We start from the raw sequence: 23222 nt of genomic DNA, 5'->3' as shown, positions 1-23222 counted from the left end.
GAACTAAGTAACTCCCGTGTTTTCTAAGCAATTCAGAGGAGGCTGGACTAAGAGACAGAATGGCACAAGCATCAGGTAAAACTGCCTTTCACGTCTAGACTTTTGCATCCAGAGTGTTCCCGTTTTCCTCCTGTCTTTACTAATCAAAGGCACTGGGGTGTCACGTTTGTTTGCACAGTGTAAGTGATAATGAGACTGAGTGTGAGTTGTCCATTGAGGGTTCTTTCTCTGAACCTATGGCCAATTTATATATGACTGCCCCAAAAATGGCCCCACAGGCTAAATTCTTTCTGGTGTATTTGTGAAAGACACTTTACAGTGTGAGGGGTAGCTGTATCCATCTGGAACTTGAAAAACAATAAGCAGTCCTCATTTACTTTAGAGACTAATATTTATTGGGTCATGAGCTTTTGTGGGTAAAACCCACTTTGCCAGATGCTTACAACCTAAAAAATTTGTTAGTCTCTAAAGTGCCACAGGATTGGTGGTTTCATACAGTGTGGATAGCTGAGAACTAATTAAGCTTAAAAACATGGGTTGTTCATTAAATTTGCCTTGACACCCAGGAACTGCTGGTAAATGCTGCAGGCTGAGTGGTGAATCGAGTAAGAATTCCAGGGCAGCTAACTTTATGCACCAGCCTCGGTGTAAACTGCAGCATAGAGGTTAAGTTGCTTCCATTCATCTTCGTAAAAATTATTGTTCCCAGAAGCCCTGTAGCAGTCTATATTGAGTATCTTCAGCATAAAACTAAAGGCTTCAAGTAGGATAACGGATGACAGTTTTAGCTGTTCACTGTACATAAATCTATGATATGGTATAGACAATTTTGCCAATATTACTAATTATAAATAAGCTTTTACCCACTGACCTCTGGCTGGTTAACCTTTCTTTGGCAGATATTCAGACACTTCTGAAATATTATTCCATAAGGTGGCAGCAGAGGGCTGCTTAACCATGTCTGCTGGCTGTTCATTTTTGTTCCTGGCTTGTTCCATCCTTTACCCCACTGATAGCCTCTCCTTTGTGTCCCTCTTCAGGTTGAATTTCTGCTGAGATGTTTCTTTCAGCATTTAGGCTTCTAGTTGTGGGCGGAGGAGGGGCAGTGGGGTGGAAGAAGTGTCCTGGGAATTGCTTAGCTTACAGCAGACTGTAAAACTCTTATTGTCAAAGTTTTTATAACTTCCCTCCAGCTTGCCACGCACATTCACCTTGCAGAAAGTGGAGTGGGCTCACTGCTGAAGGAACAGAAGTTTGACACTATGTAAATTCAAACACAAGGACTTTATTGTGTACAGCTGGTGGAGTGTCACTTCACTTGATAGACTCAGGCTGTGTCCACAAGAGACGTCTACACCCCTAGCACAGTATTTGGGGCCAGCAGCTGCACTAAGCATTAAAATGGCTTCCAGACCCAATATAAAAGTCCAGCCATGTGACAGTGCCTGCTTCAATTTCCTGAGTTTTCTGGTGCCGAATTCAAATTTGTGGTCTTCTCATTGCCTACTTCCTGTGCACCTGCAGCACAAAAGAGATGGAAGCAGCCACAGCAGACCACCGTGGGGCATTGTGGAATGCCTATGGGATAGCTCTTGAGGACAGTACAGTCCATGTAAATAAATGGCATTGCCACATGAGCACTAATACAACCTTTTAAATTTGAATTTGGTGCTACGCTGTCTCACTTTCTGGGTGTAGCAATACTGACCTTAGCACTCCCTAAAATAGACCTAATGGCGTTCACAGTGAAGACCGTGACATTGTAAAATCAAGCTAACTGCCTTAAAAGCAGCTTTATCATATAGTATAGATGTAGCCTTAGTGAAACTGATGAACAGCTGATTACAATGAATTATGTAGTGTGCCGATGGGTGGAGAGAAGCAATGGGGCATGAGTTTTCGGGCCCCTAAATAGGTGCTAGCAGCAAGACATAATAAGCCAATAGTCTCAAATAGTGTTTTCCAAACATAAGACATTTGCATACCTCCTTCAGGACTTTGGCCTTATTGAAGTACCCTCTCCCAGTGCTGTCCTGGTGCTTAGTTCCCGATTTTTAGTAATTTATTTTCTGCCATGTACCCCTTGAAATTCTTGTGCATACCACCAGCGGTACCGCAGTTTGGAAAACACTTCTCTAGAGAACTACATAAGTGTTTTGCCCATGGCTCAGGTTTACATATGAGTACAAAGATGTTACCCCTTAAGTTTTCTGATGTAGAAGATGTTAAATTTGAATTCCAGGTCTTTAGGAATGATGGGTGGCACCTCCGGATAGGTGTTTCTGCAGGTACGTTTCTATGGCCGTGTCTACACTAGCCCCAAACTTCGAAATGGCCACGCAACTGGCCACTTCAAAGTTTACTAATGAAGCGCTGAAATGCATATTCAGGGCTTCATTAGCACGTGGGCGGCTGTGGCACTTCGAAATTGACACAGCTTGCCGCCACGCAGCTCGTCCTGACGGGACTTCTTTTCGAAAGGACGCCACCTACTTCGAAGTCCCCTTATTCCCATGAGCTGATGGGACTAAGGGGACTTCGAAGTAGGCGGGGCCCTTTCGAAAAGTAGCCCCGTCTGGACGCGCCGCGTGGCGGCAAGGTGCATCAATTTCAAAGCGCCGCTGCCGCCCGCATGCTAATGAAGCGCTGAATATGCATTTCAGCGCTGCATTAGTAAACTTCGAAATGGCCATTTGCATGGCCATTTCAAAGTTTGGGGCACGTGTAGACACGGCCCTGGTGAGTTTTTTTTTCCTACTATCCAACCTACACCTCTCCCTCTAACTTCAGACCCTTGCTCCTTGTTCTGCCATCAGTCACTAGTGAGAACAGCCTCTCTCCATCCTTTTTTAGAGCCCACTGCCTTTTCAGGAAGTTGAAGGCTGCTTTCTAATCACCCTTTACTCTTCGGCAAACTAAATAAGCCCAGATCCCTCAGCCTCTCCTTGTAGGTCATGTGCTCCAGCCCCCTAGTCATTTTCATTGTCCTCTGCTGAACCCTCTCAAATGCATCACATCCGTTCTGTATTGCAGGGCCCAGAACTGGATGCAGTACTCCAGATATGGCCTCACCAGTGCCAGATAAAGGGGAATTTCTCTAGATCTGCTGGAAATGCTCCTCCTAATGCATCCCAATGTGCCATTAGCCTTCTTGGCTACAAGGTTGCACTGTTTACTCATCCAGCCTTTCATCCACTGTAATCCCCAGGTCCTTTTCTGCTGCTTTGCTGATTAGCCGGTTGGTTCCCTACCCTGTGACAGTGCTTGGGATTCTTCCATCCCAAGAGTAGGACTCTGCACTTCTCCTTGTTAGACCTCATCAGCTTTCTTTTGGCCCAGTTCTCCAATTTATCCGGGTCACTCTGGACCCTATCCCTACCCTCAAGTGTATCTACTTGTCCTCCTAGCTTAGTGTCATCTGCAAATTTGCTGAGGGTGCAATCCATCCCCTCATCCAGGTCATTAATAAAGATGTTGAACAATACTGGCCCTAGAACTGATCCTTGGGGCACTCCACTTGAAACTGACTGCCAACCAGACATTGAGACATTGTTCACTACCCATTGGAACTGACCATCTAGCCAGCTTTCTATCCACCTTACAATTCATTTATCCAATCCATATTTCCATGGATTTTATATTTTATGGACAAGAATGTTGTAGGAGACTGTATCAAAGGCTTTGCTGAAGTCAAGGTATGTCACATCCATTGATTTTTCCAACGCCCCCCCCCACCCCTTGTCCACAGAGCTAATTTCCTCATCATACAAGCTAATCAGATTGGTCAGGCATGACTTGCCCTTGGTGAATCCATGTTGACTCCTCTTGATCATTTCCCCTCTTCCAAGTGCCTCAAAATGGTTTCCTTGAAGACCCCCTCCATGATTTTTCTGGGGACTGAGGTACAGCTGACTGACATAGTTTCCTGGATTGTCCTCCTTACCTTTTAAGATGTGCACTACATTTGCCTTTTTTCCAGTCATCCAGGACCTCTCCTGATCTCCATGGTTGTGTCTACACATGTGGCATGCTAATGAGCTATCCGGAAGATGCTAATGAGGCACATGCAAATTTTCCATGCCTCATTAGCATATTGGCAGGTGACTCAGTCCAGAAGCTCTTCTGGACTCTGAAGTACATGTGCAGATGTGCAGCCCGTGGGGATCTTCCAGAAGGGAACCCTCCTGCATGTACTCCAGAAGGGAACCCTCTTGCATCTGTACTTTGGAATCTGGAAGAGCTTCTTCTGGTTTCTGAACCATGTGCCTGTATGCTAATACGGTGTGGAAAATTTGCATCTGCGCCTCATTAGCATCTTCCGGATAGCTCATTAGCTTGCTGCTTCGGGAAGAAGCAGCGCATGTAGACACACAGCCCATGCGTTTTCAAAAATAATAACCAAAGGCTCTGCTGTGACATTTACCAATTTCCTCCATATCATGGGTGCATCAAGTCTGGACCCATGCATTTGTATATGCCTAGTTTTTCTAAATGGCTCTTACCCTGTTCTTTCCCCACTGAGGGCTGCTCGCCTCCTTCCCATACTGCATTGCCTGGTGAAGACAGGGCCAAAAACATTGAGTACTTTAGCTTTTCCCACACCATCCACTGTCAGGTTACCTCCCTCATCCAGTAACATCCCCACACCCTCCCTATTCACCCTCTTATTGTTAACATTCCTGTAGAAACCCTTCTTGTTACCCTTCAAGTTCTTTGCTAGTTGCAGTTCCAATTGTGCTTTTGCCTTCCTGATTACCCACTGGCATTCTGCAGCCATGTTTTTATACTGCTCCTCCATCATCTTTCCAAGTTTCCATTTCTTATACGCATCCTTTTTGAGTTTAAGCTCACCAAGGATTTCCCTAGTAAGCCAAACAGGTTACCTTCCATATTTGCTTTTCTCACTCTGCATCGGGATGATTTGTCCTTGTGTCTTCAGTAAGTTGTCTTTCAAACACTGTGTTCTCCTTTCCCCTTCATATTGGTTTCCCAGGGGATCCTGCCCATCAGTTCTCTGACATGTTAGACTTCTGCCTGAACTTAAGCTGGTATTCAAGGAAGGGGTGCTCTTATCTCTCCCTCAACTGGGGAACAGACTTCTAGGCCCCTCTTGAATGTGTTCTGGGCCTATAATTCAAGGTAAGTCCTAATTACTGCTTTCACACCCAAGGTTATACTGTGCCAGCTCTTGTTTTACGCATTGTTATACAAACAAAGGTTTGTTGTGGTAGCTGTGCCATGTGTTATTCAGTTCAGCCCCAGACCTTCGGGCCTGCTTTGTCTGGGCATATGTTAAAGATTCTGTGGTCAGAATCATGCATAGTATTATTAGGATCTTAGCCCTTCACTGCCTTCATTCAATGAATGCCTCCCACTCAAGCCAAGGAGAGTGCTGGAGGCTGAGATCTTTCTGGGGTGCGGTACCCAAGCTGCACCTGACTGGGTTCTGCTTGGAGCGCTAAAGCTCATTTACGTTCTGCCCCATTTCAAGCTTCATCCCCCTTCTTTAATATAAAGGGGCTGCCTCTGGCATCTGCAGGCCCCAACATGCAATGATTGTCCATCCAGCTCTGAGTTTATACAGCGATGAACATTGGGAACTGTAGTTTTGGCACCACATCGTAACATTTAAGGGAAACCAGCTTGAAATTCCCTGCTCTGTTGGGACAATTTTGGAGCTACTGTAGCTGCGGTTAAACCTTAGACAGCTTAAAAGCTAATATTGGGAATTATTTCTATTTTTTTGTTTACCTTGTACTTGGCAACACTTGTGTGTACTTTCCTTATTTTCTCTGCAGTCAATTAACCTTTTCCCTGGTTGGAAACCTCCACAAGAAGCAACGCTTTCCTCCCCCATCCCCATCAAAACAAACCCCCAAGCCCTGCAAGCATTCTTTGAGGAATATATACAGTTTAAGATGTATAGCAAAACAAACCCAGTCAAACTGGATTTTTTTTAAAGAAATCAGCCTGTTTAAGGCTCCTTGTTGCTTCAGGTTTTTTTCAGGGTGGTGTGTGTTTTTTTTTTTTTTTTTTTTAAGGGTTTAGCCCACAATTGGTTTTGGGAGGACTGATGAAAGATGTTAACCAAAGTGTTAACGGAGTGTGGTTTAGCCCTTTGCACTCCGTCAGAGGTTCACAGATTTCTTTCCTTGTTTTCCTTCGTGTTGTCTTTCAGTTTTCCTGAGTTAGTCCCAACTGTTCCATTTCCTTGTCCCATTGGAAGACTGTGGAGCACCTGATGCTGAAGGACAGTCAGTATTTGGGTCCCCTAGTTAAGCACTTATTGCAGAAACTCTAAGGAGCACTCGCTATAGACCAGGGCTACATTGTGCTAGGTGCTGATCAAACAAAGGAGGAGTCTCTCTCCCCCCCTAAAGAGTCTCCAGTCTGAAGATAACGCAACAGGTGGATACAGGCAGATAGAGCACAGTGAAGCAGCAAGAAAGCACTGGATGGCAGGATGGAGAATGGATTCTGCACACCAGCTGGCAAACAGTTGTCCAAGGTTTGTAAGCATCATGGCAAAAGAGGAGAAATAAAGACACATTTGTCATTCAAATAGAAAATGACAGATTAAAACTTCACAGTGGTGGGAAATTGTGAGGGTCGGTTATTTGAAAAATATATAAACAGTTAAACCCCAAAACGGTAAACCTCCCATCAGAGAATAAAAAGTAAATATCCTTCGGTCAATCAATCATCCCTATTCTTCATTTGCTAGTCCATTTCTAACAAGCCTAATTCAGAAACCTCAATCACTCTTTAAGTTTCCAAGCAACATTTTTCTTTCTTTGGCTATCTGTCAATTTTGATTATTGCTTGTGGAGCTGTTTCTTTGTTCATTTGCATGTGGTGAAATCAATATTTGCCAGCACTTAACAATATAAAATGTAATTCTTTCAAGCCTGTTCTTCACATTCTAAAGTAGGGTTATGGTTGAAATACCAGGAACTGAAAGTAGAGACTGGTGTATTCTGGCAAGTTTTTTACAGTAAGCTGAAGCACATGTCAAGTATTGACCCTGAAATCTTATCCACTTATCTTCAGCTTATTAAATCACTCAACGTTCACAGACACTATTTCTGATTTTTCTGTATAAGCCACTTGCGGTCTGACACATCCCTCCCTTCTGCTTGTCAGGTATCCAAAATGTTCTTCAGCCGGCTATCTGTGGCTACTGATTTAATCAGTATTTATATTTAGATGGATGCATGAGAAGTATTAGTGCAAGGGTGGAATGAACAAAGCAAAGAACAGGGACACTCAGTATCTGTTTATGTGTGATCAGTCAAGCAGCCTTTTTCCTCCCTGGTAAGACGGGATATTGATTTGCTGTCTGGTGCATAAAGTATGTACCTGTATAATGGATTGTATTTTTGGGAACAGTTACCAGCACTGTTTCCTGCAGCGCTTTTGCAGTCCCCCCACCCTCCGCCTCTCCCCAAAAGCTTGCAAACCATTCGTTAGCAAATGGCAAGTCTCTCCTTAGCTCAAGCTTGCAGAGTTAGCTGCGACAATTTCCACTAGTTTCCAAGGGAGACAGTGCTGATCCTTCAGGCTTTCGCTACCTTTCCTAAAATCTCCAAGCTTGTCCTGACCTTCAAGCCGCTATGCAGGCCTGCATTAGGAGGTAACCTATTTATATGCTTTCTCTGTGCTATCCTACTAAAAGGGTTCCTTTCTAGGGATAATGGATTTATTTTGTAACAATGCTGCAATTTTTAAAAAAAAAAATCCCTGATTATTAAAAAGCGTACAGGGGTAGCTGCCTTGTCACAAGTCCCTGAAGATGCTTAGCAACGTTATAAATAGCTGTAAGGTGGCAGATTTTTGCTCCAGGCTTTTAACTGAAAAGATCAACATGAAATTGCTGCATTATTTTGAGCAGTGATACTGTATCTTTAGGGGCATCAACTCAGTGCTGGCTTTAGCTATGGACTGAACATTTGCAGATTTCTTAACTGTTTAAGGGTCAGTAATCATGCTATTCATAGCCAGCAATATCGTGAGATAAAATTCTTTTGAGGAGAAAAAAGTCAGCTCTCTAGTTTATCCTGTAATACTGTCTATTGGGGACATTTCAGAGAGTCAGCCATGAGCTAGAAAGGTTGGATATAAGGAGGGCCTAGGCCCCTTACATTGGTGCAGTTTCAGGTATAACGAGCAGCCTAAAATATAGCCATTTGCTGTGAGCAAGAGTGCCGTTGTTGAAATCATGTACTTATTGTTTGCAGAAAATGCATTTATTCTTGGTGTAACTGTTGCCATGAGACTATTGGTCTGTGTATAAACTTGAAGGAGAAATAGGGGTTTTACAAGAGAGGATTCTTTGTAACTAAGGCCATGTTTGTATGTATAGCTCTGTACCAACACAACCATGCCACTGCAGCCAGTCTTTTGAAATGAGGATGTAGTTCTCTTAAAAACTTAGGCTGTAGCTTTCAACATAACTTATACTAACATAACAAAAAAGCAGAGCTGAAGAAGTGGGTCTGTCCCACAAAAGCTCATCTAATAATTTTGTTAGTCTTTAAAGTACTACATGCCTGTTGGTTTAATAGCAAATAGGTAGCTGTGTTAGTCTATAGGCTATGTCACTTGGGGTAGATTTTTCACACACCAAGCAACCTAAAGTACATTGACCTGGGTTCTCCTGTAGACATAGGCATCCTCTGGGTTTATAATTTTCCAGTGTTTTTCAAATGCCCTGTGGTGAAGGAGATCCTAACAGTTAAATGAAGACAAATGTTTTAACTTCTGGTAAAAGAAGCAAGGAGTCCAGTGGTACCTTGGAGACTGATAGTTTTACTATGACATAAGCTTTCATGAGTTGCAACTCTCAAAAGCACACGCCATAATAAAATGGTTAGTCTTTCCACCAGACTCTTGGTCTGTTTCACCACCAGCAAAAAACGTGGCTACCTCCATGAAACTCAACTTGCAGTGTTACTGAGTTTTGATCCACATATGCCTTAATATCCTGGGGCAAGGGGCTTTCATCATTATTACTTAGAATAAAATACTGGAACTTAAGTGAAGCTTTGAATGTCAGACAGACAACATAGGTGCCGTAATGTCTTATTGGACCAGCTTTGTGGTGGTGAAAGAGACAAGCTTTCAAGCTACACCGCTGCCTTATTCAGCTGGGTGGTGATGGTTCTTGCTGAAGTGGCTGACTGCTGAGAGCTTTGATGTGTTTAGCAACATGGCTATAGGTGTCATGGACTTGAATGGCTGGACCCTGAAAGATGCTTCTGCTATTGCTGAAATAGCAAGGAAGAAACTAAACACTTTCTTAATTCAAGAGCCTTAAACAGCTGCATTCCACAAGCCTATTTGCCTCCCTCTCTAGTGTGCCAGGAGAGCCAAAGAGTTACCATGTTCTTTCTCAGCAGTGCTTTTTTGTTAGGTCTCACTTGAGACTTTTCTCTTGGTAGCATGTTCTAACTTGGGAAATGCTGCTTCTGAAAGGTTAACAAGTTGACTTGCCCCCTGTACTTTGGGTTCACTAGCCTGTGTGCTCACTTTTGCTACTACCCTTTCTGTACCCCAGCCTGAATCTCCCCTTCCTTCTTTGAGGCAACATTTTATTGCTGTCCTTTTCACCCAAACAGTTAAACCCAAAACCCTCCATGTGATCTGTTTTAGGAGATGATGGAGTCAGGAGTGTTTTGGTGCAATCATACAAACTGTGGACATAGTCACAGAATCACAGGGTTGGAAGAGACCTCACAAGGTCAAGTCCTACCCCCTGCTCAAAGCAGGACCAGTTCCAACTAAACCTTCCCAGCCAGGGCTTTGCAAGCCGAGACTTAAACTTTTTGGGGTGGAGACTCCACCACCTCCCTAGGTAACACATTCCAGTGCTTCAGAACCCTCCTAATGAGAGAGGTTTTCCTCATATCCAACCCAGACCTCCCCCACTGCAACGTGAGACCCTTTCTCCTCATTCTGTCATCTGTCACCACTGAGAACAGCAAAAACAATGAAGCCCTGTGGCACCTTATAGACTAACATTTTGGAGCATAAGCTTTCATGCACAAAGGTCCCGCTTCGTCCAATGCATGCAGTGGAGATTCCAGAGGCAGGTCTAATTATGCAAGCGCATGAAAAGGAGGGAGTCCCAATCAAGAGGAAGGCCAGAGCTGACGAGGTCAATTCAGTCAGGGAGGATGTGGCCTTCTTCCAGCAGGTAACGTGGAGGTGTCTGAAAAGGGCCTCTCCTTCCTCTTCTCAGAAACCCCTTTCAGCTAGTTGAAGATCATCAAAGCCCCTCTCTCTCTTCCCCTCTTCAGTAGACTGACTAAGCCCAGAACCATCAGCCTCTCATAAGTCGTGCTCCAGCCCCCTAATCATTTTTGTTTTGTAGCCTTCCGCTGTTTCTCTCCAGTGCATCCTCATCCTTTCTGTCGTGGAGAAAGAGAACCCAGAACTGGGTGCAATACACCAAGCGTGGCGTCACCGACGCCGAATAAAGGGGAACGATCACTTCGCTAGATCTGTTGGTAATGCTCCTACTAATGCACCCCAGTATGCCTTTAGCCTTCTTGGCTACAAGGACACACTGTGGACTCATATCCAGCTTCTGATCCATTGTAATCCCCAGGTCCTTTTCTGCAGAACTACTGCTTAGCCAGTCGGTCCCCAGCCTGCAACAGTACATGGGATTCTTCTGTCCCAAGCGCAGGTCTCTGCACTTATCCTTTCCAGCCATCGTGGTGCTGTTCGTTCTTTTCTCGCAGGGCTCCCTCCAGACAACACCCATTCCTCTTATTTTTTATTCAGGCAACAAGGGAACTCCTCGGATCGCATAGCTCAGCTCCTATTCTAGCCTTGCATGTGGCCTGTGTCTTGGCCAGCAGCTCCTATTGTTTAGCAACTAGATATTAGCGTAATAAGGTTTCACTTGACTCTCAACAGTGTTTTGGTCTCTGAGTGAATAGGCATGTGACAGGCACGCATAGGAGATGTTCTGTGGGCACCTGCTCCCCCTTACTGCTCAGTGCTTGCTTTTTCTGTAGGGTGCTCTAGAACAGGGGTCAGCAACCTTTCCAAGGCGGAGTCCTGAAATTTGACCACTTGACCTCTTTGGATACTCCATGTGCCAGTGATACTTTTTAAAGTCATTAATAGTCCTACTTACAACAGCTTCATTAATAAATAATTGAAGATGCCGAGCTTTGCCAGTTAGGTGGTGGTTGGTAGCATTAGCTGGTTTTTGGTAATCCACAGGAGGTGTGGCTTTGAGCAAGCTCCTGCCTACAGCGAGAGAAAGGCGGGGCCGAGCGCTCGGCTCACGTGCTGACGAAAATCGGCTCACGTGGCACTCTGGGCAGCTGTGCAGGGGGTTGCTGACCTCTTGTCTAGAAAATGGAATTGAATATTCCAGCATGTGTGGACATCGTTATGGCAGAATCCTTCCTGATCTGCAGGACAACATGAAACTTGCTGTCTTCCTAAGAGCTTTAAATGTAAGGGTCCACCTGTTTTCCTTTTGAAATATAGTTCAAAACACTGTTTTGAGCCCTACTTCAGACTTCTTACTGTCTGTGCTCCATAGCAAGGACTGGCCTTTGCTCTGTCTCTCCATGGTCAGACCACCATGTGTCAGTATTTCTCCGTGCTCGTCTCCTGGAGGAGGCTGCCTGTGTGTCTACCTCACTCACTTGTCATCTCCTTTCAACTGACACTGACTTTCCTGTGTACCGCTCGCATTGTTTAACACAGTTTATCTGGGTAAAACAGTTTACAAAAACATTGCCAGTGAAATAGTTGACAGAAATTGGGGCAAACCCCTGACCAAACTGTCACTAGCTTGCTGCTTGTTGATTGAATTTCCAGACAGAGGCAGACATCCACTGCAGGAAAAGCTGTAGGAGCAGTGCTGAGATGTCACTTCAGCTTTGAAATAACTACTCTACAAAGCAATGGCAGGGTTGAGTCCTGTCCGATAACACAATTACCCTTGCAGATATTTACAGTGTTTTAGGGGAGTTCCAGAAACTACACTTCAATGAGTGTCAGATATAACCCAGCCATTATAATCAAACCAGCTGACAAAAGGGGTGCTGTTTTCATCATGAAAATGTCAGACTATGAACAGGAGGCAGCCAGACAACTCTCCAACATCATTTTACAGACCTCTCTCCCCTGATCCCACTTTGGAATTCCAAAAGAAATTACAATTGCTACTTAAGGAACTCCCTCCTGCTACTGGGGACCTTATTCACTCAGAGACACCATCTGAGCCCCGACCTGGATTATTCTATTTATTTCCCAAAATCCGGAAACTTTAGTGCCGGACTATCTAGTTAGACCCCTTCCTCAAACCCTATGCCACCAACACTCCCAGCTGTCTCCGAAATACGACTGACTTCCTGAGGAAATTACAAAACATCAGAAAACTTCCTGACAACACTGTCCTTGCCATCGTGGATGTAGAGGCTGTGTACACTAATATTTCACTTGAAGATGGATTACTAGCCATCAGGAATATCATTCCTGACATTAGCGCAGCCAATCTGGTGTCTGACCTCTGTAACTTTGTTCTCTCCCGCAGTTATTTCCAATTTGGGCACAATTTATACATCCAGATTAGTGGCACTGCTGTGGGCACCCATGTGGCCCCACAATACGCTAATATATTTATGGCTCACTTGAAACAACAGTTCTTCAGCTCTCGTCCCCTATTACCCCTCCTTTACTTATGTTACATCAGTGACATCTTTATCATTTGGACCCATGGTAAAGAGACTCTAGAAGAATTCCACAGAGTCTCATCACGTGTACCCAGTCTCTTGTGCCCTTTTCCATTATCTCAGTTTACCTGATTACATCTCATTTTTCAAATACAGTTATAGACACTTGTTGCTACAGTCTTGGGTACAAATGTGACGCGGGCAGTAACTTCTATGGCCATTCAGACTTTGGAGTGGTCCAGTTGTCTTTGTTTACATGAACTTTTCATGAGACTGAGGGCTGACCAGTATGTGAGACTCATTTTAGCAAGCACTATTGTCTTCCGAACATTCAGAATAGGCGCTTGCTTACTTACAGGTGTGATGATTCACATAAACCTGCTTATTCCTCATTTGTGCTTAATAGTTGACTGTTTTGTAACTGCACTCTTCATACAAATGGTTTTGATGCCTCTGGGTGCTATGCAGAGCACAAGACTCTCCCCTTGCATCTAAGCTTGTAGAATATGCATCTCTGATGTGGTAGACTACAGTAGCCTTGTGGAGGGCAAATATATGGGCAGTTGGGTCAGTACTTTCATGTTTCCTAGGCACTGAGGCTTACTAGGGACCAGTCTGCAGCAGAAAGCTTAATCCAGCACCTGCTGCTAATTCAACACCTGCAGCCAGCTAAGGCCTGTGGAACCCTTTAAAGGGTTTGCTCTCAGGAAAGAGGCAGGGAGGAGAAAGGTGAGGGATGAGGAAGGAGCGAGGAGTGCAGAAGGAGAATTCCCAGGGAGGAGGGTTTGCTGCAACTACCTGAGGAAGGTACTGGGGAAGTGTCTGGTGGAAATGGCCTAGGCAGCTGCTGCTGCACCGGGGGACCAGCGAGGAAAGGCCATCTTGTGGCAGTCCCTTAGGGTCCCTGGGCTGGAATGCGTGGGAGGGACCTGAGCTTCCCCAACCGACCACTCACCCCAGGGCACCCTTAGGGGGTATGAGGAGACTGAACAAGTTAAAGGGGTCTTCTCCATTAGTGACTGTGGCATTGACTGTGCTAATGAGTCTGGCTCCGTAATGCCATGACCCAGGGCTCTGGGAGAACAGGAGGCAGAGCAAAGGGGTACGACGAGCCTCTGAGGTGTCACCTGTTTACCTCCACGAAGCACAAAACCCAAGCAGAACAAGCTTGGGGTTTTGTCACACCGAACCATTTCCGAAATGTGATTTAGACTGTCCTTCTGCATTGGTATGCAGCTTTCACTTGGCCTCTTTCTGGAGGGGAAGGTTTTCCTAATACAGCTACCATTTAGAAGGTTATGCTTTGAAGTTGGAGGGCTCATAAACCTTCTAAAACTCTTTAATCAGGTCAAACACAGAGGTATTTTCTTATAGAAACATGTAAAATTTTTGAATACTACCGGTGTTAATGGTATGTAGTTGCAATGAGTTCCATGTGCTAACTGTTACGTAAAGTGTCGTCTTCCCTCTGCTTCATATGGGTAATCTTTTGCTTATAAGAGGATTGGGTGGGCTGGAGCTGGTTCCTTTAGTGCTCTAGTTATTGAATTGACTTGGGGAATTCTCTCTTCAGAAAGCTTGCACTTCAGAATGGATCCATTGTAACAGATTTCATGTGGATTACAATAACATTTGAACTCCTAAATGGTCACCTTGGACCTGTATGTAGCACAGGAAAACATTATTTGGGGAAAAAAGGCAAGTTGAAGTGGGTGAAGAATGTACAATAGTAAGTTTTTTGTTTACCTTTAAACTCTGAAGTCTGTGAAATGAGGTTACATGTGTTTGAATTCATTTATGTGTGGAGACTTGAAGGAGATAGGGGGTGATTGAGGTCCCAGATGATGTATGTAGAATGTGTATTTAAATGGGCTTGACTTTCAGTCTTGTCAAACTGGAAGCCTACCGAGGGCTGCGCAACTGAAAACTGATAGCTTTCAGGGCCACCAAAGCCATGTATGTCTATCGGAAAGTCATATCTATTATAGATTGTTTTCGGTATATTTATAATATTTTTTCAGGTCTTGTTTGAACATAATACAATAATTTTAATTGAGAATTTAATACCTAATGTGAATGTTAGTTTTATAATTTTGTTAATTAGCCTGGCACGGGCACAGGGATGCTACAGATGGGGGGAGTGCTCTAGCCTGGCCAGAGCAGCCCCCCACACTCCTCTTAATGAGTTAACCAGGGTTTTAACTTACTGAAATTGGCCAAGGCTCAGGCTGCCTCACCACCTGGCCAGGCTGACAGCTCCCAGCCCTGACTGAGTCCCAAGGGCTCTCAACCCCCAGCCAGAGAAGCCTGGGTTAAGACAAAGCTTTCAGGTAGCCTACTTCCTGGAGCGTGCCAGGCATCACAACACTGCATACACCAGCGAGTATGGGGGCTGCCCAGGCCAGGCCTCATGTATCAGCTCAGCTGCATGTCTGGGGAGTAAGGCCAAGACTTCCAAGTCATTGGGCCAGGCAGTGCTTTCTGGGCAGCTGGAGGAGGTGACCTGCACCCCAGTTCCTGCCCAAGTATTGGGATCATGGTGCATGACCCAGCCGGGACAGGCTCCAAGTTCCCTGTGAGCTGAATCCCCGCCGCAGTCACTCACTTGTCTCTGGGCCATTTTTGGGTCACTCACCAGCATTGGCGGGACATGTTTGCCTCTCCCTGCACTCACTCGCTACATGAATGATCTCTCTTCCCCACCCCCAATGAGGGCAGGCCTTAGGCACGTGTATGAGGACCAGCCCAGTGTCCCCTGGGCAGTGACTGGCTGGCAGAGGGAAGGCAGCTCAGTGGCCCGAAGGGCTGGTACCATCCCACACCAGCTGCTAGTGACTCTGCCCTTAGTGTGCTTGCTGGGCTCTTTACAATGCACACGGCTTTCCTGAGTTCAGCTGTGAGCTTTTCCAGCCAGGTGCAGGGCCACATATTTGACACGCTTGTCTTATATGGTAGTGCAGAATGAATCTAACGAGTTAACGTTTCGGACGTCATTTGAGGATACTGGAATGAACATGACAGCTGTATCCATCGGCCAGGTGCTGGCTGGCCCTAGGAAAGCCGTAAAACAGGAGCAGAAGGTGTACTTTCCGTTGGCTACACTGAAACAGAATAGTGTGTGTGACAGGGATGGATGCTCTCATTGCTTTGAGCCATGCAGAGCAAAGGGGTGAAGCATCTGTTTTGATGGTAAGTTTCCTGACTCTCTCTTGCAGGTCGTATCTGACTCCCGTGAGGGATGAGGAAGCAGAGTCACTAAGGAAGGCCCGATCCAGACAGGCCCGCCAGACGCGAAGGTCTACACAGGTGAGGAGTGAAATTCCCGGGGACCCTGCTGGTTGCAGGCAAGCTTGCGTGTAATTGGCAAGGGTATCTTGTTGTGCTAGTTTATTGCCTCACAGGTACGCACTGCACTGCAGAGATAACAGGGGAGTTGGACTGTGGCCTGTAAAAGGCACCATGGCAGCTCTACAGCCCTTCCATTAGGGAAGACTTCAAATGGAATAAACTGACATCATCCTTTTCTCTGCTTCCCCCTTGCTGTCTGTTGCATTAAGAGGCTAACCTTGTATTTCAGTGCACGTCATCTTAAACTGGGGGCCAGGCTGTTTTTTGGGCAGGGGGAGAGGTTGAGGGGCTTTTTTTGGGCGGCGGGGGGCACACCCTGATAACCAATTGAATTTTGTTTGTTTCACACTTGATGTAACTGACTAACTTCCCCATGGACCTGCCGAGCTATACCATCTAGAGACCACCATTCTGTCTAACATAAACTTAACGTTGGGATGAAGGGTGGACTGGTGGGGGGCGGAAGGTGAGCTATGGACTTGAGTATGACTTACGTAAGTCTGGAATACGCTACCCAAGTTCATGGGAGGTTCTGAAGGGCTAGAGTCAGGCTTCCTCTGCTTATGCAGTACTGAGCATGTCAGTGCTTATTCCCTAAGTGCATAGTGTCTGCTCCTGGGGTCTGTGTTCTTCCTCAGTTTGTGTGTTGCTCTTGTGTGTCTCCTACCTGAACTGCTTCTCTGTCACATCATAGTTTAACTGATGGGGGGAGAGGCAATCCGAGCAGATGAGCTCCCGAGCAATACACTCCTTGATTTTAGGTACATCTCCTGTAACTAATAAAGCGAGGTAAAGAGAGAACTTAACTGCTCTGTTTCTAAATACCTGCAAACATATACCACCTGGGCGCTCAAAGCCCGTTGCAGAATGTAGTGATTCACAAACAATACACATGGTCACTTAATCTGCCAAAATGCAGCCATAGGGTAAACTGTAATCTTTCGATAGCCAACAGAAATGTTACATGGTTCAGAGATGTTTCCTTGTTTTCTGTTCAATTTTAAACACCAGGAGGAATTGTAACCGAGAGAGCCATGCTAGTCTATGTACTAGCAAAACAGAAATGCAGTCCAGTTTGCCCCCTACTCTCTGATTTGCTCACCTTGATAATAATTTTCTGATTTGTCAAACTTGAGTACTATTTTTGGTTCTCTGTGCCTTAAACATTGAGTCTGTTCTGCTGTGGCTATGGTCTGAAGAGGTGGGTCTGTCCCACAAAAGCTCATCACCTAATAAAATTATTTTGTTAGTCTTTAAAGTGCTACTGGACTGCTTTTTTGTTTAGGAAGAATTGATTTGGCAGATTGCAGTCCTCCACGTCCAGGCATATCTGGGAACAGATGTTTGTTTTCCAGGATGTGTCAGCAGCTCTCTAAAGTTTTGACGGCATTTATTACAAATGCTGTTTGTCTTTATTTGATGTGATTACAATTAGACTGTAGAAATACACCCGAGGATGACATCCAGTGTTCACCATTCAAACCATTTTTATCCCCAAATTTATTTTTAAAACAAACTGTGTTTGAGCTACATAACTGCAGGAGAACAACACATGCTGAAGTTGGCGTGTATGGACATGGTGGTTTAACTCATCAATATTTTTAAGTGACTTCCCTTTTTATAGGATGAAAGTCCAAAGCGACTTGCTAGTTTGGTTTCAGAGTGGCAGGAAATAAAGCTGTCACATTTTAAATTAGTATTTCTGCTGATCTTTGTTCTAATGGAGAAACTTGAAATGATCACATTACTATGAATGTGCACTGAGATGATGGCTGTTGTTGGCACAGCTGCCATCATGAATCCTATGAGAACCTCTCTGTCTGGTTACCAGCTTGAGTAAACGTACCAGATGTCATACTCCATTATCACCCATTATTGCAAAACTGCATAATAGTGTTTGTAATATACTTGCCGATGGTTTTTGTGGGCTGATGTCAGACACACAGCAGCATCACAAGGAAATGCAGAGGGTTGACTGAATCGGGTTTCTCTGAATACAACTCTGGGCTCTCATCTCATCAATTAAAAATTGCCATGTGAACTTAAACGAAGGACAGCACATAAATATATCCAGCTCAGCCCTTGTCATCCTCAGCAGCCTTAATGGAAAGAGAAGAAGAGCTTTGCAACATGCCTGAAATTCTCTCACCTGAGTTCTGGCAGGATCAAGGCTTGCATTCTTCTTGCATTTCTATCCCCAGTCAGACAACTGTTCCTCTTTCCGTAACACCATGGGTTTTGTATCTATCGTCCGCACAATTTAGACATTTGGGAACAAATGTGCTTAGAGTTTATGTTCAAAATTGGCCCACGGAACTCAGGAGAAGAGGGTATGTATCCAGAAATCGATTTGGTGCTCCAGATCTTTTTCTCTAAGAGCTAGCTTCTTAGCACCCAGCTCCAAGGCAAGTGGGGGTACTGTACACTAAGTATGTGTCTACGCTAGAGGGTTTTGTCGACGGAAGGGGCCTAATTCAAGGGAGCCTCTACGGAAATAAAGCGATCTGTTGACAGAGTCTCGACTGAACTCTGCATTTGTCTGAACAGCGTTATCGCTTAAAAATATGAGGAGTAACGCTTCTGTCAACAGAGTTCTGTCGACAGATGTGCTGTGTAAACACTTCTGTTGGCAGAGAGGGCTTCTGGTTCACTGAGCAGCCCTCTTTGCAGAGCTTCCGGTCAGCTGTTCTATCGACAGGGCCAGGCAATCTGGCTGCTCTCTGCTGACAGAGCAGATTGCTCTGTTGATCTGCTTTTGTGTGCAGATGCTATCTGTCGACAGACATTACCATCAGCAGATGCTTCTAGTGTAGACATGGCCTCAAGGTACATCTACAATACACCAGAGAGCAACCAGGTCGCGGTTGATCATCTGGGGTTTGATTTTGTTCACTAAGTGGGGATGCACAGAATTGAACTGTCAGGTTGACAGTCAACCCCTGTGCTCCTCCGTCTCGCGAGGAGTAAGGGAGGTTGATGGGAGAGTTTCTGCCATTGACCTGTCTCAGTGAGGACTGCCAGATAAATCGATCATGGATACATTGATTCCAGCTACACTATTGCCACAGCTGGAATTCCATGTGTGTGATTCACTCTGAGGTCTACTGTAGACTGCCCTCAGAATGGGAATTAATCTGACAGCCATGTAAATTATGGCAGGATGGTTGCCTCATGGGTTGAGCTTTCATTGTTTATGGAAATGTTTCTTCCCTGTCTTAATTTAGTAACTACATCTTGAAGCCTGTAGCTGATGATTAACAATTGTCACTGAAACTAGAGTATATGAATCTGAAACACTGTCAAGAATATGTGTGGTAGAGGGTGGGGGGGAAAAAGTAAAATCCTGTGATGTGAAAGTGGCTGGAAAATATACATATATATTGGAGTGCTCTAGCACAGACCCTCTGACTGGCTCCTGTGGTGACCTCTAGTAAGTGTCCATGGGGGACAGATAATTCATCATGCCCCTTCCAAATGTATGCAAGCTGAGGTTACGGTTCTGACCGCTGGTGACATGGCAAGTTCCTTTTCTCCTCACTCTTGATCTCTGAACTGATTTTGCTTTTGAAGAGTCCAGTGATGATGCATATTAGCGGATAAGTATTATTTGTGCCAGGTGCATGCAAGAGACCCCTGACGAGGTGTCTTAGGCATTGTAAAGATGTGGTACCTGTCTTGAAGAACTAACTAGCGAGGGAGATTGTGCTGGGTGCATGAATCCCATAACAAACCAGCATGTGTAACTGATGCCGTCTTCCTGCTTTCCCAGGGTGTAACGCTCACAGACCTCCAGGAGGCAGAACGAACCTTCAGCCGGTCTCGAGGGGAACGGCAAGCTCAGGAGCAACCAAGCGAGAAACGTGAGAGCAGCGAGGACAGCACTGAGAGCCGGGAGGAGACCCGCTCCTGGTGGAATAAAAATCAGGACGAGGAGGTGATCTCTGACGTAACAGCCAATAACGACAGAGATGAGTGATTTGGGAGAACCTAGAGTAAAATGATTCTGATTGTCTTCCTGTGGAATTGCTACTGAGAGGACTAGTATGGTCAGAAGTGACGTAGACCTGGTTAATCTAGACATGTGGGTACTTGGAAAATGAGCTGTGCACAGTCTTGCTGTTATGGCTCAGCTATTGCTTTGCTCTGTACTCCGACATGTCACTTCTCTTGCCAGACAAATTAAATCATGAAAGTAACAATTCCATGGAATGCCAAGGAGGATTGTGCTACACTTCGGCAGTAAGGGTCACAGACCTAGCTTAGTGCTCCTCTGCAGATGTTGAGTGTCAATGGTGGAGTCAGGTGATGAGGGCGGGGCATATGGGAGGGATAGAGGAAGTCTCATAGGAGGTTGTTCTCTCCCCAGGCACAGTGTTGATTCAGATTGCTTTTTTTTTTTTACATGGAGAATACTTATTGCAAAAGGATATAATTCCAGGTGGACGCCCAATGAAAACCATAACAAGTCTTGTAAACATACAGGCTGTGGAACCCCTTGTGTACCAAATCCCATGACTGACGTGCCTTCCTATGGAAAGGATTGAGTTGAATTAATCAACCGTTATACCTTTCACTGGCGGGTACCCTGGTTTTGCGTGGAAGCTGATTTACTATCACATGATAGTAAAAGGCATCTCAGTCGTTTTCTGTAGCCCAGATTGGTTTTTCACATTCGTAACTAGGCCCTGTGCTGATGCTTTCCGAAACCTCTGTGGCAGGGACATCCCAGTACTGGGTAAAAAGTATTCTACATTAGCAGGGACCTGCTATTTTTTTCCATATGTGGGCGGAATAATTTTATGTGCACAAGGGCATATGCTGTTGTGCACCACCAATAGAAACACATGGTGAGTGGCTCTGGGCACTCTGCAAATCAGCTGGGTGGCACCTGAATCTTTCCTGGGCAGCTACCCAAGTGCTCAGCTTACAAAGAACACTGGTAGGGACTGATATATAATGGTTCTCTGCCCTTTGCTCACTTCACGTTCAGGACATTTAGTTTCTGTAAGGATACCTACTAGTCTTTGCTGCTTGGATCAGTCAAGACTGATATTTGGCCTTTAAGCTGGGTTCACATTGTGGCTGTGCATCCCAAAATTTCTTAAAGAAAGAAAACAGGTTTTTGATTTTTACACCCACCAGAGCCAGATGGAATAGATTTTATGTTCTTTTCCTAATCTATCCTCCATGGCAAGGTGTGGATTAAAACATTGACTAAAATGAGGAGAGCTTTAAACTCCAAATGATTGGGTTCCTTGGCTGAAGTCAAGTTCTCCTAGTTGTACCTTTTCGGCTTACCTTTATGTGTGGCTTTGTTTATTTACAGTCTATCTACCGGCGATTAAGGTGCCCAGCACAAACAGATAAACCCACAACGCCAGTTTCTCCCTCTACATCAACCCCGTCTCTTTACACGAGCTCTCACCTGGCCCGGACAAGCAGGGGTCTGGACCCTGATTCTGTGAACCCAGAAGACTTCCAAAGCACGGCTGGTGAGATGGAGAAAAATGGTAAGTCCCTCGTGAAAGGAAAAGACAACCCAAGTATTCCTGGTCAGGGTGCTTAATGAATAAGCCATAATCTTAGACTCTCAGGCTATTTCCTGCTCTTTCAGCAGGAGACCAGTACAGGTGGGCTAGCCGCTTGCATATGTGCAAACAGAATGCGTGAAACAGAGCATCAGAGTACCTTATGAGGTGGTCCGTTTTTATTGCCTTGAAGACAGGAACAAGAGGCAGTGGAATTTCCTTTGACCATCTACTGGGAGGGAACATTCAGGTCCTCCAAGAAGTGGTGGCAGAGAACTTGCCTTCTGCTTCTGAATGCTGCTAAGCTAATGCCCCCACGGTGTTGGGCGCTATGGAGATGAACATGCCACCCCCCTCTGGGCTCTTCTAGAGGGAAGAAGGGCAATGTATTAAGAGTAGCAGGGAAGAGGGATTTCAGCCCAGGTGTTGTACAGCATGAGCCCTTTGTTAGTGATGGAAACCAGTTTGAAAATGTCACAGGGCTTTGTGCAGAGCACTCATCTAGATCACGTAAACCAAAGCAGTCTGTCCTTGCTTGGCTAGAGTGTGAAGATCAGGATGCAGATGATAAATCTCCAAACAAGCAGTCAGTCCGAGAGAGGCGGCGGCCAAAGGAGAGGCGAAGAGGCACTGGAATCTCTTTCTGGACAAAAGATGTGAGTGATCTTGTTGGGATGGGAATAAAGGGAGTTGGTTCTGCAACATTCAAAATGAACTTGCGTCTGGTTTCGAATGGGACTGTCCTTGATCTCCACGGCAGTACCTTGCTTGAGGGACTTGGGAAGGGGAGGCTGAGTAGCTCAGCTTCTTTGAGGACACGGAGTGTAGTGGTCCCTGGAAATATTGTAATCTCAGAGCCCAGTTTCACTCTCTCTTCTAAAGCAAAGTTCTGGGGGCAAACTCCCCGAGGGAAAATAAATGGAGAGAGAGAATCAGCACGATGTCCATCTCGCACTGCGAGTGCAAAAAGGCTAGGACTTAAGTGGCAGCATTCATAGGACTGGGCATACCTTTTCAAGCTCTCCCTCCCCCACACACTTGCAAAGAGAATTTCTGCTCCTTAGAGAAGAGAGGCTGGTGGTCCAAATCAGCAAGAACCAAATAAAATGTATTTTGGGACATTTTGAGGCAAGAGAACGCTGAGGATTGTGAAACTGTGCTGAGAGCTGCAGGAGGCTTTAGCTGTGTATCCTTCCTCATGCACCCTGGGAAAAGGTAATAAAAGGATTAGGATTACTCACTATTCCAAAAGGATGGACATCCCACACTGCCACCCTTGGAGATGGGTTATTGTTGCTTTGTCTCCCCTCCACCTCTTCACTGAGCAGATGGCCGTGGTGTGGTGAGGGGATAGCAGTCCAGATATGGAAGAACTGAAGGGTGGTAAGGGTTCTCTGGCTATTCTTTTCTTCCTTTCGTGGGCCAGATGGTCCTCCCGAGCTCACCAATCAATGTGTAACCTGGTACGACTGCAGACAGATGTATGTAGCTGTTTTCCCAATGATCAGGGGCTCTCTCTCTCCCAACTTGGGATGACTTTTACCTGAAAGGTGGCTGCTCTCAGTATAGAGGTCCTCTGAAGGCAGCAAGCTGCAGGGAGACCTTGTCTCAGCCCTTTTGCTGGGCATGAAAACCCAGGCAGCAT

At 45.3% G+C, this 23222-nt stretch overlaps 1 protein-coding gene across 4 annotated transcripts in view; it reads left to right on the top strand.

The window, feature by feature from the left end:
* Nucleotides 1-23222, top strand: part of PPP1R12B (protein phosphatase 1 regulatory subunit 12B) — a 188092-nt gene that overhangs the window by 90936 nt on the left and 73934 nt on the right. For 3 of the 4 annotated variants that reach the window (XM_074977280.1, XM_074977284.1, XM_074977281.1), the window contains exons 15-18: nt 15917-16007; nt 19819-19983; nt 21376-21559; nt 22121-22233. In XM_074977280.1, coding sequence (XP_074833381.1) covers nt 15917-16007; nt 19819-19983; nt 21376-21559; nt 22121-22233 — 553 coding nt within the window. Of the gene's footprint in view, nt 1-23; nt 76-15916; nt 16008-19818; nt 19984-21375; nt 21560-22120; nt 22234-23222 lie in introns of those variants that run through there. The other variant, XM_074977283.1, reaches the window with a different exon arrangement.

Source organism: Carettochelys insculpta, chromosome 26, assembly GCF_033958435.1.
Source record: "Carettochelys insculpta isolate YL-2023 chromosome 26, ASM3395843v1, whole genome shotgun sequence".
In the NCBI taxonomy this organism is placed as follows: domain Eukaryota; kingdom Metazoa; phylum Chordata; order Testudines; family Carettochelyidae; genus Carettochelys; species Carettochelys insculpta.
The sequence above is the reverse complement of the archived record's forward strand: the minus strand, read 5'-3'. Positions and strand labels throughout refer to the sequence as shown.